The sequence below is a fragment of the Phyllobates terribilis genome, unplaced genomic scaffold, assembly GCF_046119375.1.
Source record: "Phyllobates terribilis strain yellow unplaced genomic scaffold, ASM4611937v1 Scaffold_3__8_contigs__length_932513732, whole genome shotgun sequence".
NCBI classification, from domain to species: Eukaryota; Metazoa; Chordata; class Amphibia; order Anura; family Dendrobatidae; genus Phyllobates; species Phyllobates terribilis.
The window spans coordinates 48,217,115-48,234,920 of NW_027362763.1; the positions used below are offsets into that span (position 1 = coordinate 48,217,115).

Sequence of the window (17,806 nt, forward strand, 5' to 3'; positions counted from 1 at the left end):
TTTGGACCTTTATTGTTCTAAAATCATCAGAACGGTGTTTTTGATAAAATCTGCTCTAAAATCATGATTATAGGATGTTTCAGGATTAGAATATAGCGCCACTCTGGTCTGTAGGCTTTGCCCAGTATTGCAGCTCAGCTCCAATCAGTTGAACAAGAAAAATCTGTAAAACCAACAACAGACAAGAGTGGCGCTGTTTCTATAAATTAACAAAATCCTTTATTATGATCCCAATCCCTTTAAAGAAAAATATGGCTGCTTTTTTCTAAAGTTTTGCGCCCCACCCTGTCCGCAGGTTGTATGTTGTATTGCAGCTCAGCTCTATTCACTTGAAAAGGAGCTGGGCTGCAATACCAGACAAATCCTACTGACAAAGGTGGCACCATTACTGGGAATACTCAATACTGTGGTTGTTATGTAGCCAAAATACAGATGAAATATTCCGGCTTTCTCTGAATCTACTTGTCACATCAATGTCACCATATCCTGCAGCCTCCTGACCTTCGTTCTGCACATGAAGGTCTCTCCCGACCACCGGCTCGACCCTCGGCTTCCCGTGGCTTCCCCCGTCCGCCCTCCGTACCTGCACTAGCTTGTCGATTCCCAGGGCTCTGTCCAGTTCGGCCAGCTCGTTCTCGTCTTTGCCGTTGAGGTAGGATACGAGCTGCTCCAGCAGGATCTTCTCGTCGTTTTGTCCCTCCATGGTGGTTGGAGGACACAGAAAGTCATCAATCCTGCAGAGGAAGACAAAGCAGATATGGAGCTGCGGGCACAACGACAGAGGTTACCATGTGCTTAGTCAATGACATAAATCGTTGCCTTACGTGGATTGTCCTTGTTTTAATCATGGAGAAAGCAAATTGTCTAAGAACATTAGTGCAGAAGCTGGAGACACGAGTGTGGGGCACGAGGGGCTCCGATAACTTCATATGATCTAGGTCCCTGTCTATAAAGACGTCTCATCCGTCCATGGGTGCCATATTTCCTAGCCATGGCTTACCACCCCAATGACTAAAATCAGAAGCCAACATTGGCTGTCCATTACCCTCCACCATTCTTCTAGTGTTATGAAATGTCAGACTGGTGCCGAAACACTTCTACTCCAAGTGGAGAAGCCAAATTTTGTCAACATAAGAGGCCATTAGATAGTAGAGTGGTCTGTGACTTACAACTTAGTCTTCAGATTTCGACTTTGGCCTTGACGTTCACCATTGTGTTGCCAACCGAGATTGGTTCTGACTACGTCTCTAGCCCAGCCCGATATCAGCTGGGTGAAGGACTGACCATGGTAAGGTCCACAACTCCTCCTTGCAGGGGTTAAGGATGAAGAATGGAGAAAAACGGAATTCCACCCCGCCATTAGCCAACGCCAACCTAAAAACGGTGACTGGGAAGTATTTTCTTCCTTGTCTAATACCAAGCCCAAGTTGGTTCCAGAAAATCTACTAACTGCCCCAAAACTGGCATCAAAGTAGACCCTCGGACCATAATAGCTGGTCTACAGGCAACGTTACAAAAAAAAAGGAGGGACTATTTAGAAGAGGTTGTTGGAGCAAATGTCATATGGTTCTGAATGTTTCCATAGAATGGCAATGTAGTCTGAGACTAAACTAAGGCCTCTGTACCCTACGGCACCCGGACTGGAGGATCAAAGATGGCCACCATGGGATCTAAAAGTCATCGGATGTGTTAGTGGTGGTGATGACCAAGAGAACTATACCCCTTTCTTCTAAGCCTCCTGCCGAGAATCTCCCATATTCAGTGGCAGTGGCATAGCGTTCTCTTAAAGTTTATCATGGCATAAAAGTTTCTAAAAAGTTTCCATTGCAGATAGGGTCTTGGTCATAACATGGCATTAGATTGACAACTGAAACCCCCTGGTGCCTGCACAATAGCCATAGACTTCGAGGGTTAACAGCAATAATCTAGTGAAGCCCACTGTGTGTTCATTCTGTGTGTTGCGTAGGAACCATCATATGTAAAGAATTAAGAGGTCACCACTGACCCAGGGGCCTTGGAGCTCCTACACAACTCCATCGACGCTCCACTCCTGAGTGTTTCCAATATATAAAAAGTATCAGGTCCCCTCCGAATTGAAAAAAAAAACCATAATTACACCCAGGCTAATAAAACCCTGCGACGTGCCAGTGAAACAGAAGGCAGCTTTGATAGCGAGTACGTGGAGCGCGCGCTTCCCCAGAACCGGTAATGTTTATTCTTTTAGTGATAGATGAGTACCAGATGTGGAGACGGCAGTATGAGCGCAGCTCCGAAGGGGAAAAGAGTCCCAGCCCGGTGTTGCCCGGAGCAGTTTTAACTCCTTCATAGCAGGGGCATAAAATGGGCACTGCAAAGGGGCAAAGAGATGAAACCCTCCAAAATAAGCAAATTAGAAGACCTGTTTGTGAGCACAGCTGTAAAGTAAGATGGTTGAATGATGCCATCGAGAGGGCACCAGCCACCACCCGCCACCTCTAGAGGGCGCCAGCCACCACCAGCTACCTCTACAGGGCGCCAGTCATCACTCGCCACCTCTACAGGGCGCCAGCCACCACCCGCCACCTCTACAGGTCGCCAGCCACCACCCGCCACCTCTACAGGGAGCCAGCCACAACCCGCCACCTGTACAGGGCGCCAGCCACTACCGGCCAGCTATACAGGGTGCCAGCCACCACTCGCCACCTCTACAGGGCGCCAGCCACCACCCGCCACCTCTACAGGGCTCCATCCACCACCTGCCACCTCTACAGGGTGCCAGCCGCCACCTCTACAGGGTGCCAGGCACCACCCGCCACCTCTACAAGGCGCCAGCCACCACCCACCACCTCTACAGGGTGCCAGCCACCACCTGCCACCTCTACAAGGCGCCAGCCACCACTTCTACAGGGTGCCAGCCACCACCCACCACCGAGGATTCGACTCATGCAATTTTCTTCCCGTCCGAAGTCTAAATCTTATATGACGAAGTTAGGTATAATTCCCAGTGTCATCTCTGGAGGACCACCGTTGTGCCCTTCACCAACTCACACTTGTGTTACAGCATTGAGCAGGCCTTAATAGTATCTAATCTACCAATGCTCAGACATGAATAGTATCTAATCCATATACAGTGACCACTCTGTAATAGTGTATCTAATCCACCACTGATCAGACATGAATAGTATCTAATCCATATGCACCGATTAGACTTTAATAGTGAATCTATTTCATCGCTGATCAGATATTAACAGTGTATCTAGTCCACACACGAGCAAACAGACATTAGTGGTGTATCTAATCCAAACTCCACCAGACATTTATAATATATCTCATTCATAGTCCATGTATCAGACAATAACAGTGCATCCAATCCACCACCGATAAGACATTATTAGTGTATCTAATACACCACAAATCAGGTATTAATAATATATCTGATCCATACACCACTGATCAGGCATAATTAGTGTATCTAATCCACACCCTACCATCGATCAGACATTAGTGTATCTGATCCATTGTCACTGACAAGACATTATTAGTGTATCTAAATCACCACCAGTCAGAAATTATTAGTGTATGTGATCCATGCATCAATGATTAGACATTATTAGCGTATCTAATCCATCACTGATCAGGCATTCCTAGTGTATCTAATCTACCAGCGATCAGGCATTACTAGAGTATCTAATCCACCACCGATCAGACATTGCTAGAGTATCTAATCCTGAAGATGACAATGACGCCACCTTCTTGTGCTGTCCAAGCAGTGATATGACTGACAAGCCAGGACTGGTAACAGTGACATGTCCCCATGTATCCCTGACCTAAAACTTGGCTGCGTTCAGCCATTGTCACACTTGTACTGCTATCCCACAAGTGACCACAAGGTGGCAATGTGCTATCCTCACAGGCAAACAAGCCGATTACGGATGCAGGACGAAAAAAAAAAGTATTCAAAGCCTTCAGGACGATCCTATTATGCCCTGGGAATTCAGGTGCCTTTGATTTCCTTCAAAAGCATCGAAGGGGAGCAAAGAGGGGATTATCGGTGCATACTCCCCGGGGGGGGGGGGGGGCAGCATGTGATTCCATTGGTCTGCCCTAAACTCTCTAGAAACTTCCCAAAGCTTTTTAAGGAGCAGAGACCCAAAGAATAACAGACGGCTGTAAGCTTTCTATAAATAGCCAGGCAGCCGTGCAATGTTTTGTGCTCTGCGTCCTCAGAAGACCCCACCGATGAGGTAAAGGGTCCGGTAATGGCTGCACATACGTCTCTACGTTCCTTCTGGGCACTTGCTATTATGATGGAGTGGAAGGCGACGGAGATATTATGGACGCGGATGGCCGGCGCACTTTCCAGTCTCCGCTCAGCTTCGTTCTTTAAGTTTCCTTCTGCTGGATCGCGAGCAGTAAAGGACAACATATGTGAGGGGCCCAGCGAAGGGTTGGGACGGGCCTGGGCTATACTGCAGGCTGCGGAGGGAGACATATTTTCCATAAATTCCTCACGCCTCCTCGCAAATACAAATGAATTCAATTTACATTTTTAATTTAAAAGAGTAACCGTCGTTTTAATTTTTTTTTTTTTTTTTTTCCATAAATGAATAGTGGACGTGAAAATTAGAAACTTTGTAATCTATCTTATCAGAAGAAATCTGCCTCTTTCTCCTCCTCAAAATTCTCAATTCACAGGTAATATCTGCAGTCTGCAGTGAAGACGGACTTTCCCATCACTGAGACAGGAGATGACAATGGCTGCTCAAAGTTCTATGGAGGGGGAGGAGCTAACGGAACACGGACATTCCGCTACAAGTGGAAACGGCAGTTACAATTGAATTTGAATTTAATCCGACGTTTCAAAATAATCTGCACAGCACCGACTCCGCCCCCATTAGGGGTGAAGCTTCATCTTAAAAAAAATAATTAAAGTGGCCAATTGTTAACCCTTTGTGAGTGGCGGTTCCCGCTTTCCTAAAAGCCCCAACTGTTCTGATGAGATCTATTTAAATCCCTGGAGATCTATCCATGGTGATGTTGTCCTAAAAGGGGATCTCACTGTAGACCGATATTAGCTCAACTTGCCCTATGAACGAGAGGTTGTTAAACACCTAGAAACCCCTTTAAGTTAATTCTTAAAGGGTAACTCCACCTAACATTAAAGGAGTTGTCCACTACGTTGACAATGATGCCCTATCTGTAGGATGTACGCACGCAGCACCCCCGCCGATCAGCTGTTAGCGGTGCTGGCGGCGGCGGCCGGATGTCCTTACCTGCGGTGCCTGGCCGTCAAGTTGCAATGGCCGCCGCTTGTAACTGCACATCCGCCTTCCATTCAACTGCGTCAAAGTAGTGGACATCTTCTTTAAAGATAACTCCATTCAATGAGCAAGATGGCTGTTAGCGTCGGGGGGTAACGTCTCATTGACCTTCAATGTTGGAGTGACTTATTTTCCTATAACATGCCCTAAAATTGGGGCGGCTATCATATGTAGGGTTCCTTTCTAAAACTATAGTTATGTGATCACAATGTCTGATCTGACTTGAATCAACCATAGGGAAGACTCAAAACTTAAACTTCTAGATCTTCATCCACGTATATGACAAAAGTATCACCAAATACTCACTCTTCCTGCGTGCTCGTAGTCACACGGTTCAGTAAAGTCAAGCTGTCCGACCACGTCATCTGGTCAGCAAGCCCCGACTGTCCGAACTGGTCTGCAATTCTCAAGTCCGAGTCCGGCAAACCTAAACAAACAAAAAAAAAAAAAACTTAAAAAGTTGGGTATGCATATTCATATGGACTGATAAATACAGAATATTATTTTATTCTCAAAGACTAATACTTGTTTTTCGTTATTTGATCTGCAATGAGTGGATCAAGCCAGTAGGTGGCATTACTCGCAAATTACTACACACGAGGTTGCTGTGATTTGCAGAGTTATCAGGTCGGTGTGAAACTTTTTTTCTATCCGATAACAAAAAGAAAAAGTCATAAAGAGAAGAAAAACAATAAGTTGAGAAAAAGTTCCATAGTTTGCATAAATTTGGTTACTATCCTTTAAATACCCCCAGGGGAGACATTATATAGTAGTTATGTACTGTACACATAGAGAACATAAATTATATACAGATAATTCATACTGCTGTAATCACATTGAACACGCATTAGTCATCTCAGTACAATGGAAAACTATAGGGCCGAGTCACTTTCAGAATTCAGAGGCCACAAATCTCAGCTGTCCATGGCGGCGATTGAATCACAGGATTAAGGATTAAGCCCACCAGGGACTATCAGAGATCAACTCACCATCTCCCACTAGGTGGCACTTTCTTACTCACAATAGCACACTAGGTGGTGTTTTCTCACACTAGATGTTACTCTAGGTGGCGCTATCTCACACCATCTCACGCTCAGTGGTCTCACAGTCGGTGGCATTTTCTTACTTTGTACCAGTTGATAATATCCCAGAAACAATGTGATTGATGCAGAATTCAGCTTTCAGCAGAATGGTTCTCCCATAATAATCCTGCTGAAAGCTGAAGGGTTACAGTTCCGTATTGTGTGACCTCTCTAGTTACTCAGTGTGTATTCTCTTCTTGATAGTGAAGAATATAATGTTTGCTGTATGTCCTTGGTAACAGAGTTAAGTGCCACAATGTCAGAGGGATGAAGGATTCTGCTGAAAACTGAAATCTGCAACAAGTCATCTTCACTGGCTCCTTTTCTGATTTCTACCAACTTATGAAAAGCGGGACTATCTCCTCCTAGATATTGTTATCTTGATGGCTCCGATGGGTGGATGGTTGGGGGGAAGCCCAAGTGCCCCCCGTGTTACCCGCAGTCCTTGCACAATTTACATAGCACAAAAATACAACTTGCCATAAACAGAACTCCTCTTCATTCGCGGCCGTAAATGTAAACCTGTTGGAAGCTCTGATTTCCCTCCCTGGGGTGACAGATTACATGGTGCTAGGGAGACGGTAACACACACATATGTACCTTAGTCACATATCACATTTCTATCCAGCTCTTCATATGCAAACCGTACTAAGAAAAACAGCTTGGAGATGTCAGGCCGGGGCCCGTGTGGCTGGCTCTGTGTTCAGGCACTTAACATGCATATTATACAAGATATATCCTAATGAGATGAGACTGTATTTACACACATCTGCCGGCGCAATTCTCTGCAGACCATAATTGCGGATTTATAGGGACGTGAAAGAAGAATAAATCCTAACAAAGAGGGGTTAAATAATTCCAGGGCCCACAAGGACCCCTGCTGAATGATAAATCCATTAGGAATTGAAAATTTGACTAAAAGTGAACAAGGAAAGCAGAAACAATGGAGGTATTGAAGACTGATCTAATCTCTAATAAGACTGTAGATGCACCGAGGAACAAAGATGAATAAAATGTTACATGAAGATCTATCTTTCCAGACGATTAGTGGATAAGTTCTCATTCGATAGGAAGAATTACTGCGATATGTGATGGTCCCTAAAATGATGAATTGTCAGCTAAAGCCCAAGCTGTGACTTGAGTCTAACTGCCCAAGGTAGAGCATTCTAGACTATAGGTGAAGCACTGGAGAAGTCTTCGGTAATGATAAGAAAACACAGGCATACTATTGATGATTGTATAGGGATTTTGAGAACCAGAGTTTAGGATTATCAAAGGGAAGAGGTATTAGGCAAAACCTACCATGGGCACCGATATGGGGCAATTAAATAGATAGCCCTCTGTATATTTGACAGCCCTTTACCGGAGGTGTAAATAACTAGTTCAAACATCCATAATATTAAGCTACTCCAATCCATGTACAGATATAAATCCAAAAATATTGTGAGATTGGGACATTAGTATTACATACCAGGATCTGTCTGAAATGTTGGCGCTCCAGGTAAAACTCCGCGGCCCTGCTCCGGTGTCAGTCCTGACCGGGGACTGGTGTCAGTAGGTGCAGGGAATGGATTCGGTTCTGGGTCTAAGGACTCACAGAATCCAAAGGGAGACTGAGTTGGGTTGATGCCATTGAAATCTAAGGAGTAAGGAACATGCATGTGTGTGGTTAGGGTCATGCCATGTACATGCGGCATCCATGCAGTCATCTTACCATGCAATACTTACAGAAATATTAGAACAGAAATGATACCCCCCTTCCCCTCAACATCCCCAGGCAAGGGGGTTACCACCTTCAAATCTTAAGAAAACGCTACTGCATTTTGATGCCCATTTTAGATATAGGACATCCTGTTCTATCTTCTCAAATTCTTCCCTGACCAAGACCATGACTCATTTTGGTCACCAAAGTTATTATTTTCCTTAAAAAGTGACAAATTCCACCACTTATCAACTCAAACCACCCAAGAAACTGAGGTTAAAAAATGGTTGTGGGCTAATAGTTTACACCACTGGTTGGATCATTGGAATCAAGAAGGTTTATCTGATGTTCTGAGGTCTACAGCCATGGTGTCGTGTGGTTAATCTAGAGCTCTGATAACATGTGTCACTTGTGCTAGATTACATAGTAGAATATATTCCAGAACTGGAGAAACCTTCCATTCAACAAGACATGATGTCCTAACTGAAAAACTCTACGAAGTATAGACTTATTGGGGAACCTTCCTTGGAGTAGTCTAGGTGGGCGCTGACACCTTGGGTAGACTATGTGATTTAGAGTCTTTTTTTCTAGAGTTCATGATGCAGGTGCTTTGGTGTACACTTATTAATCTGGACTCTTTAGGAAACGCTCCATAGTGTAAGCTTTCTGGGATATACTTCGTAGTGTAGGCTCCATGCTGTAGACACAGTAATATAGGCTTATTCGTCTATGGCTAAGCTCCATAAAGTAGACTCTTTGGTGTAGGCCCCACTTTGTAGGATACTTAGTGTAGACCCTTTTGTGTAGGCTCCATACCGTAGACTTTTTGGTGTAGGCCCCACTTTGTAGGATACTTAGTGTAGACCCTTTTGTGTAGGCTCCATACCGTAGACTTTTTGGTGTAGGCCACACTATTTAGGATACTTAGTGTAGACTCTTTTGTGTAGGCTCCATACCGTAGACTTTTTGGTGTAGGCCACACTATTTAAGATACTTAGTGTAGACTCTTTTGTGTAGGCTCCATACCGTAGACTTTTTGGTGTAGGCCACACTATTTAGGATACTTAGTGTAAACTCTTTAGTGTAGTCTCTTTGGTGAAGGCTCCAGGGTGTAGAGTCCACAGTGTAGATTCTGGATGGTAGGTGCTTTGTTGTATACTCCTTAGTATAAACACTTTAGTATAGGAGTGATGTAGGCTCTATGGTAAAGGTTCCACAGGGAAGACTCCATATTGTAGCCTCCATAGTATAAACTTTTTGGTGCAGACTACATTGTGTAATCTCTTTGGAATAGGCTCTATGGTGTAGATCCTTTTGTATAGGCTCCTCCATGTAGGCTTGGTGATGCAGGCTCTTTAGTATACACTCTGTAATAGGCTATTTGATGTTGGTTCATTATTTTTGGCAGCATTGTGTAAAGTCCAAGGTGTAGGTTTCAATGTGAAAGCCCAATGTGTAGACTGGTGTATGCTCCCTAATGTAGACTTTTAGGTTTAGGCTTTGTAATTTGGTGTTCATAGTGTAGGATCTATGGTATAGGCTTGGTGATGCAGGCTCTTTCGTGCAGACTCTATAGTATAGACACTTTAGCGTAGGCTCTTTGTTGGTTCCTTGTTGTTGACAAATGGAGTAAGCTCCACAGTATAGGTTTCACAGTGAAAGCCTTGTAATGTAGTTTCTTTGGTGTAGGCTCAATAATGTAGACTCTTAGGTATAGGTTTTGTAGTTTAGGGTTTACGGTGTAGGATCTATGGTATAGGCTAATTGCGATAGGCTCTTTGGTGTAGACTCCTTAGTTTCCACTCTTTCACATAGGTGTAAGTTCCACAGTATATGTTTCACAGTGTAAGCCTCATAGTGTAGACTTTTTGGTGTAGGCTCCATGGTGTAGACCCTTTGACATAGGCTCCTTCATGTAGATTCGGTGATACAGGCTGTTTTGTGTAGACTCTAGAGTATAGGTTCTTTGGCACAGACTCTTAGGTGTTGGTTCCTTGTTATTAGCACATGGTGTAGGCTCTACAGTATAGGTTTCTTAGGGTAAGCCTCATAGTGTAGGCTCTTTGGTGTGGCCTCCATAATGTAGACTCTTAGGTATAGGCTTTGTAGTGTAGGATCCATGGTATAGGCTCATTGCTGTAGCCTCTTTGATGTAGACTCCTTAGTATTGACTCTTCGGCAAAGGGTCTTTGGTGTTGGGAGTTATTAGCACCATGGTGTAAGTACTATGTAATCTTTTTTTGATCATCACTGTGTACAGCTACGTTTTACTTTAATACCTGCCCCAACAAGACTACTTTCAGTCTAGTCTCCATTCCAGGAGGTCCTTCGGTTGTGACACCTCGGCTCAGTACACAGCTTGCTGTAGAGAACCTGTAAGTGCCTCCAAGTTCATGGCTGACAGAGGCCTCAATGAAGCATAGACAGAGCTGTCAGCGATCACTCATACCTAGTAGGTGTTGCTGTGATGGGGGGCCATGAGAGCCTGGCTCAGTTTCCAAGGGTTGAGTGACATGCTTCTATAGGACTTAGTCAGTTGTTGTCCTTGAGAGTTGACAGCCCGGCTCTGGGAGAGGTGAACAGGCTCAAATCCAGACATCCTTCTGGCAATCCCTATGGCATCTTACAAAGTCCATGAAAAAAAAAACAACACAGGCAAAATCTAGCTTAGCGTCTCCGCAGGTTTGACTTTGGATACGGCCCAAGATTGCTCCCCCCCTCCTCCGAACATGAAAAAACTTGCCTAAAATTCTTTTAAACATTCTTTGCTGCTTATTCTCACCCGTTAAGATCTTTATATCAACTGCATTAACCTATTGGTGGATAAAGTAGAGACTATCAGACCTGAGAAGGGTGACTATCAACTCCAAGTGGCTTCTCAAGGTGGCCATCATGGACGTGACTTTTTTTTATCTTACTGTCGTTGGTGGCAAAACAACTTTTAACTACAGTAGCTAAAGAGAGATCGGGAACACGATCAAGGTCGGTCTTTTATCCGTTTGCTGGTGAGAACCAGTAAAGGACATTTCTCCTTAGCACTTTGACACAATGATCGTGGAAAGATGAGGAGAAGACAATGCACCATTTTAGGCCCTTGTGTCCCAGTTGGCACAACCCAGCAGTATAAAGGGAGTTTGGCTCCCACTATAGTGCTCCATTTCCTCTATTTAGACCCCTCATTCTCTAATAAAAGAAAACATGCAAGTTCGGAGGTAAGCAAGCAAGCAGAGGAAGAGTGAAGTGAATGGAGCTGAGCTGCAATACCAAACAAAGCCTCTGATCAGGTGTGGCGGCGCTATTTTTCTAACCACGGACACCCCCTTTAAGGGTAGGTTACGAACAATCATTTCGAGGGCCGTGTAGTTTTGCCGTGGGCTTTTTTTTTTTTCCCAGTAAGGGTCGGTAAAAAGTTTCTTTCACGCTTGTCAAATGTCTTGACGCCTTTTGCAGAACAGACTCCCTTCCAGAGCTTATTGAGACTTTCTGTGCAAATATTTGCTCCTATTTGACTCCATTTCATTTTGGCCTCGGCCAGCTCCAGATGTTTGTTTATTTTAAGGCGCAGAAATCGGGATGCGACTGCACGGAATTTCTAAAAACAAATTATGATATATATACAGTATATACAGTGCGAGCGGGAAATGTTATCAGAGCGGCTCCAGAGTCATTACAATTACAAGTACAGAATTTCCCCAATGAACGGATTGAACTGTATGGACTGTGCAAACTGAACCCAACATGTTGGGATTTTAAAGGGGAATACCGCGGCGTCAAATGACCTTCTAATATGTCCTGCACCCACCGAGTAAAGAACATCAGTGGGGTCCCTAAGCCGAGACCACCCAGCCATTCCTAGGATGAAAGTCGCAAACCAGTTTGGTGATCTGAGATACAAATGAGAAAAAAAGGCACTCTTGTAACCAACAGTTATCTGCGCTGATACATTGTAACCAACCATTATCTGCGTTGATACACTGTAACTAACCTTTATCTGAACGGATACATTGCAACCAACATTTACCTGAACTGATACATTGTAACAAACCTTTACCTGTGCTGATACATTGTAACCAACCTTTACCTGCTCAGATACATTGTAGCCAACCTTTACCTGTGCTGATACATTGTAACCAACAGTTATCTGCGCTGATACATTGTAACCAACCATTATCTGCGTTGATACACTGTAACTAACCTTTATCTGAACGGATACATTGCAACCAACATTTACCTGAACTGATACATTGTAACAAACCTTTACCTGTGCTGATACATTGTAACCAACCTTTACCTGCTCAGATACATTGTAGCCAACCTTTACCTGTGCTGATACATTGTAACCAACAGTTATCTGCGCTGATACATTGTAACCAACCATTGTCTGCGCTGATACATTGTAACCAACAGTTATCTGCGCTGGTACATTGTAACCAACCTTTACCTGCACTGATACATTGTAACAATTAGCAGCATTGATAGACTGTAACAACCTTTAATTGCACTGATACATTGTAACAAGCTATTACCTACACTGATACATTGTAACCAAACTTGAATTGTGTTGTAACTCACTTTTACCTGCACTGATACATTGCAACCAACCTTTAACTGCACTGATGCATTGTATTTCATCTGTTGCCTGCACTGATACATTGCAACAACCTTTGATTACACCGATACACTTTATCAAACACTTCCCTGCATTGATACATTGTAACAAACATTTACCGGTACTGATACATTGTAACAACATTTATCTGCACTGCTACATTGTAACAAACTATTGCCTGAATTGATACATTGTTACAAACTAAGACATAGATTTGATATGATGAAGATTGTCTGGACTGGATACAATGGTAATAAACCCTCCGATGTGACATTTGGGACTTTAATCCTTTGGAAATAAGGAAGAGTAGCTGTCCTAAGTTTACACAGCATGACTGACAGCGATTTTGCCAAATTTATGTCCGTGGCATCTGCTGTATGATAAATTTGCGGCTTCTTTTCATTCAAACTCTTGGTTAACTTTTTTAATTTAATTATTGATTAGCTTTATTAATGTTATGAAGCTTTGTAATATACTACATGACCTTACCTTGCTACCTTCGCTCTCAAACACCGTGCTGAATGTGCTGCTTTTACTGCCCAGTTCATGCTCTTTTGCAAGCTGCTTTGAACTGCTGCTCTAGGAAGAATCCAGACTCAAACACTATTTCCAAACACTCTCCCCTGTCTGAACATGGAGAGGGAATCGGAGAAGCTCAGACGGGAGAGTGTGGAAATTGTGTTTAATTCTTCCTAGAGCAGCAGTTCAAAGCAGCTGGTAAAATAGCATGAACTAGGCAGTAAAAACTGCACCTTCAAAAACCTGCTGCTCTAGGAAGAAGTAAACAAAACTTACACACTCTCCCGTCTGAGCTTCTCCGATTCCCTCCCCATGTTCAGACAGGGGAGAGTGTTTGGAAATAGTTTTTGAGTCTGGGGATTCTTCCTAGAGCAGCAGTTCAAAGCAGCTTGTAAAAGAGCATGAACTGGGCAGTAAAAACTGCACCCTCCGCACGGTGTTTGAGAAAGAAGGAAGCATGGTAAGGTCATGGAGTATATAACAAAGATGCAAAGGCTGAACAATCACTAACATAAAAAAAGTTTACTTACTCTTTAATAAATCTGCTGAATTTTCCAACCCCTCTTAAGTTTTGCCTCTATCGCTAGAAACTATTCAAACCTTTCCATCGATGCATAAAAAGTGTGTAAGACATAAGAAATTGGTGCATGGCATAGATTGGGCCATTTCGTCTGGTGCATTTTACTTGGTCGATGTACTCAGCAAGCAGAGGTGTTGATAATCATTAGAACTTGAAACACAAACGAATATTCAAAACTTTCAAAACTTTTCATTATACATTGATTTAAATACAAATGGAATATCCCTCTAAATATTGAAAATTGTAATCATACGAACATATTGGAAAAAGAGGATTGTTTTTATATATTTGGCCGACCTTACACCGGCCCATCCCCCCCCCCCCACCAGTGTGTGCAATCTATAGCAATGATCTTTAGCCCTACTGCTGAATTATGAGCGCCGGTACGGAGGAGGTGGGGTGCAGTGCACTGACTCCAGAGGAGGCCCCCAGCCCGGTGCATCCAATCTATCAGAGGCGTCTTCCTCCCATCGCGGCCATAAATCAGCCTCATGTCCTCCAATCTGGGCCAGGATGAGTATTAATGCTGATTCCTGGCAGCGGGTCACTCATACAAATCACGGCAGCAGCTCTATGAGATAAAACACTCTCCCCTCCCCCGCCTGGCAGATTTATGGCGTCAGTGCCCAGGGGGTGAATGTTACACAAACCATCCAGACAAGGCCGCATGGCCATCGCTTCCACACTGCAATACCATAGGACTAGAAAAAAAAATCCTTGGCGGTATTAATTCCATTTTTTTCAGCTTCCGGGAAAGCTGGGTGACAACCAAGATGGCCGCCATTACTGTTCCGACAAGTCGATATTTTTTTCTTTTAGAGGTAAATCAGTCATGTATTATAGCAATTTTTTTTTTTTTTTTTTTGCTTACTTTTGTAATGATTTTTACTTTTCTGCTCCACTCACAACCAAAGCTGCATCCAAAAATCTGATTATCGATCTAGGATTGCAGTTCACCCCGTCAGACAGAAGGGGTAAAATCTTACAGATCTAATCTAACAGAATGAACCGCTAGTCGTCGAAAAGTCTGAACGCAGCTTTGGTAGTGAGCGGAGGAGGAAGCGATGTGACTTCGGATCAGGTGAGGTAAGATGGATCAGAAATGGATGCGAGTGTCGGTAATGCTAGAAAAATGTCAGATAAAGTTGATTTTTATCTGCTTAATCCGATAAATTCCGGAGAGAAGCGGCGCCCGGCCATTAGCAGAAGCGCTGATCTCGGAGAAGGCGATTGGCTGGGCAATATCTAACATCTAAGGCCAAACTTACTGTTAAGCCCTGTGGGTGTCCGTGCCACGGTACCAGCTGGTAAAGAGGTCGGGAGTATTCCGGTCTTCAGAGGTAACCCGCTTTCTGTCTGTTCTGTTCCCCCAAATCCAGGAACCTCTTTTTCCAGTGTTGGAAGCAGCTGGTCCAGCTGATCGAACTCGGCTGCAAACTGCAGAAAAAAGGAGGCAAAAGTTACCAATATTATAATGCATGCAGTTAGCAACCTTACCACAAGGGGCGCCTGAGATCTCATACACAATGTATCTGCAGCAGAGAGCATCCTGGCAGCAGAGCATCAGGCGTCCCCACTATGCAGCCCTCCACATTTAGGTTAATTCTAATGACATCGCCACAATTCTGGAAGCTGAAGGTATCAGTTTGGGGGAGATCCAGGTGGAGCTGCCCTTTAAGTGTAAACTCCCTGCGGAATCCACTGCCCCAGAAAACACTTGAAGCATCATCGATAAATCTACTGAAGTGGATGAATAAATGCTCCAGAGGAGAGGAGAGGAGATAAGAGGAAAGGAGAGAAGATGAGAGAGGAGAACAGAGGATGAGAGCAAAGGAGAGAAGAAAGGAGAGCAGAGGAGAGAAGATGAGAGAGAACAGAAGATGGGAGGAGAAGAGGAGAGCAGAGGATAGAAGAGCAGAGGAGAAAAGAGAGAACAGAAGATGGGAGGAGAAGAGGAGAGCAGAGGATAGAAGAGCAGAGGAGAAAAGAGAGAACAGAAGAGGGGAGGAGAAGAGGAGAGCAGAGAAGAGAAGATGAGAGAGAACAGAATAGGGGAGGAGAAGAGGAGAGCAGAGGAGAGAAGATGAGAGAGAACAGAAAAGGGGAGGAGAAGAGGAGAGCAGAGGAGAGAGGAGAACAGAAGAGGGGAGGAGAAGAGGAGAGCAGAGGATAGAAGAGCAGAGGAGAAAAGAGAGAACAGAATAGGGGAGGAGAAGAGGAGAGCAGAGAAGAGAAGATGAGAGAGAACAGAAGAGAGGAGGAGAAGAGGAGAGCAGAGGAGAGAAGATGAGAGAGAACAGAAGAGGGGAGGAGAAGAGGAGAGCAGAGGAGAGAAGATGAGAGAGAACAGAAGAGGGGAGGAGAAGAGGAGAGCAGAGGAGAGAAGATGAGAGAGAACAGAAGAGGGGAGGAGAAGAGGAGAGCAGAGAAGAGAAGATGAGAGAGAACAGAAGAGGGGAGGAGAAGAGGAGAGCAGAGGAGAGAAGATGAGAGAGAACAGAAGAGGGGAGGAGAAGAGGAGAGCAGAGAAGAGAAGATGAGAGAGAACAGAAGAGGGGAGGAGAAGAGGAGAGCAGAGGAGAAAAGATGAGAGAGAACAGAAGAGGGGAGGAGAAGAGGAGAGCAGAGGAGAGAAGATGAGAGAGAACAGAAGAGGGGAGGAGAAGAGGAGAGCAGAGAAGAGAAGATGAGAGAGAACAGAAGAGGGGAGGAGAAGAGGAGAGCAGAGGAGAGAGGAGAACAGAGCAGGAGAGGAAAAGAGGAGAGCAGAGGAGAAAAGATGAGAGAGAACAGAAGAGGGGAGGAGAAGAGGAGAGCAGAGGAGAAAACAGGAGAGCAGATGAGAGGAGAACAGAGGAGGAGAGGAAAAGAGGAGAGCTGAGAAGAGGAGAGAACAGGAGAAAAGAGGAGAGAAGTGGAGAGTGCTTATGCTCAAGTGAGCAAATAAGGAGAGATATTGACGATATTAGGAGAACGGCACATCTTACAGAATGAGAGCAGAAACAAATAGGAGAAGCCGCGCAAGGGGAGCGACAGGGGAGAGACCCCAAGCTGTGCTGTCTGCAGTACTCACCAGCTATACCAGCTGTATATATATAATTATATAAAGAATATGCCCAGGTTATACCAGCTGTACATATATAACTATATACAGGAGATGCCAAGGTTATACCAGCTGTACATACATAATTATATACAGGAGATGCCCAGGTTATACCAGCTGTACATATATAATTATATAGAGGAGATGCCCAGGTTATACCAGCTGTACATATATAACTATATACAGGAGATGCCCAGGTTATACCAGCTGTACATATATAATTATATACAGGAGATGCCCAGGTTATACCAGCTGTACATATATAATTATATACAGGAGATGCCCAGGTTATACCAGCTGTACATATATAATTATATACAGAAGATGCCCAGATTATACCAGCTGTACAAATATAATTATATACAGGAGATGCCCAGGTTATACCAGCTGTACATATATAATTATATACAGGAGATGCCCAGGTTATACCAGCTGTACATATATAATTATATACAGAGGATGCCCAGCTTATACCAGCTGTACATATATAATTATATACAGAAGATACCCAGGTTATACCAGCTGTACATATATAATTATATACAGGAGATGCCCAGCTTATACCAGCTGTACATATATAATTATATACGGGAGATGCCCAGGTTACACCAGCTGTACATATATAATTATATACAGGAGATGCCCAGGTTACACCAGCTGTACATATATAATTATATACAGGAGATGCCCAGGTTATACCAGCTGTACATATATAATTATATACAGGAGATGCCCAGCTTATACCAGCTGTACATATATAATTATATACGGGAGATGCCCAGGTTATACCAGCTGTACATATATAATTATATACAGGAGATGCCCAGGTTATAGCAGCTGTACATATATAATTATATACAGGAGAGCCCAGGTTATAGCAGCTGTACATATATAATTATATACAGGAGATG

General features: G+C 43.9%; 1 protein-coding gene across 11 annotated transcripts in view; it reads right to left on the reverse strand.

Moving 5' to 3' along the window:
* The window catches only part of NCOA1 (nuclear receptor coactivator 1), a 503,045-nt gene that overhangs the window by 45,264 nt on the left and 439,975 nt on the right, over window positions 1-17,806 (reverse strand). For 8 of the 11 annotated variants that reach the window (XM_073673858.1, XM_073673861.1, XM_073673864.1 and 5 more), the window contains 4 exons: window positions 15,061-15,229; window positions 7,854-8,021; window positions 5,607-5,727; window positions 584-734 (listed from right to left, as the gene is read on the reverse strand). In XM_073673858.1, coding sequence (XP_073529959.1) covers window positions 584-734; window positions 5,607-5,727; window positions 7,854-8,021; window positions 15,061-15,229 — 609 coding nt within the window. The remainder of the gene's footprint in view (window positions 1-583; window positions 735-5,606; window positions 5,728-7,853; window positions 8,022-15,060; window positions 15,230-17,806) is intronic. The other 3 variants (XM_073673867.1, XM_073673866.1, XM_073673865.1) reach the window with 1 other exon arrangement.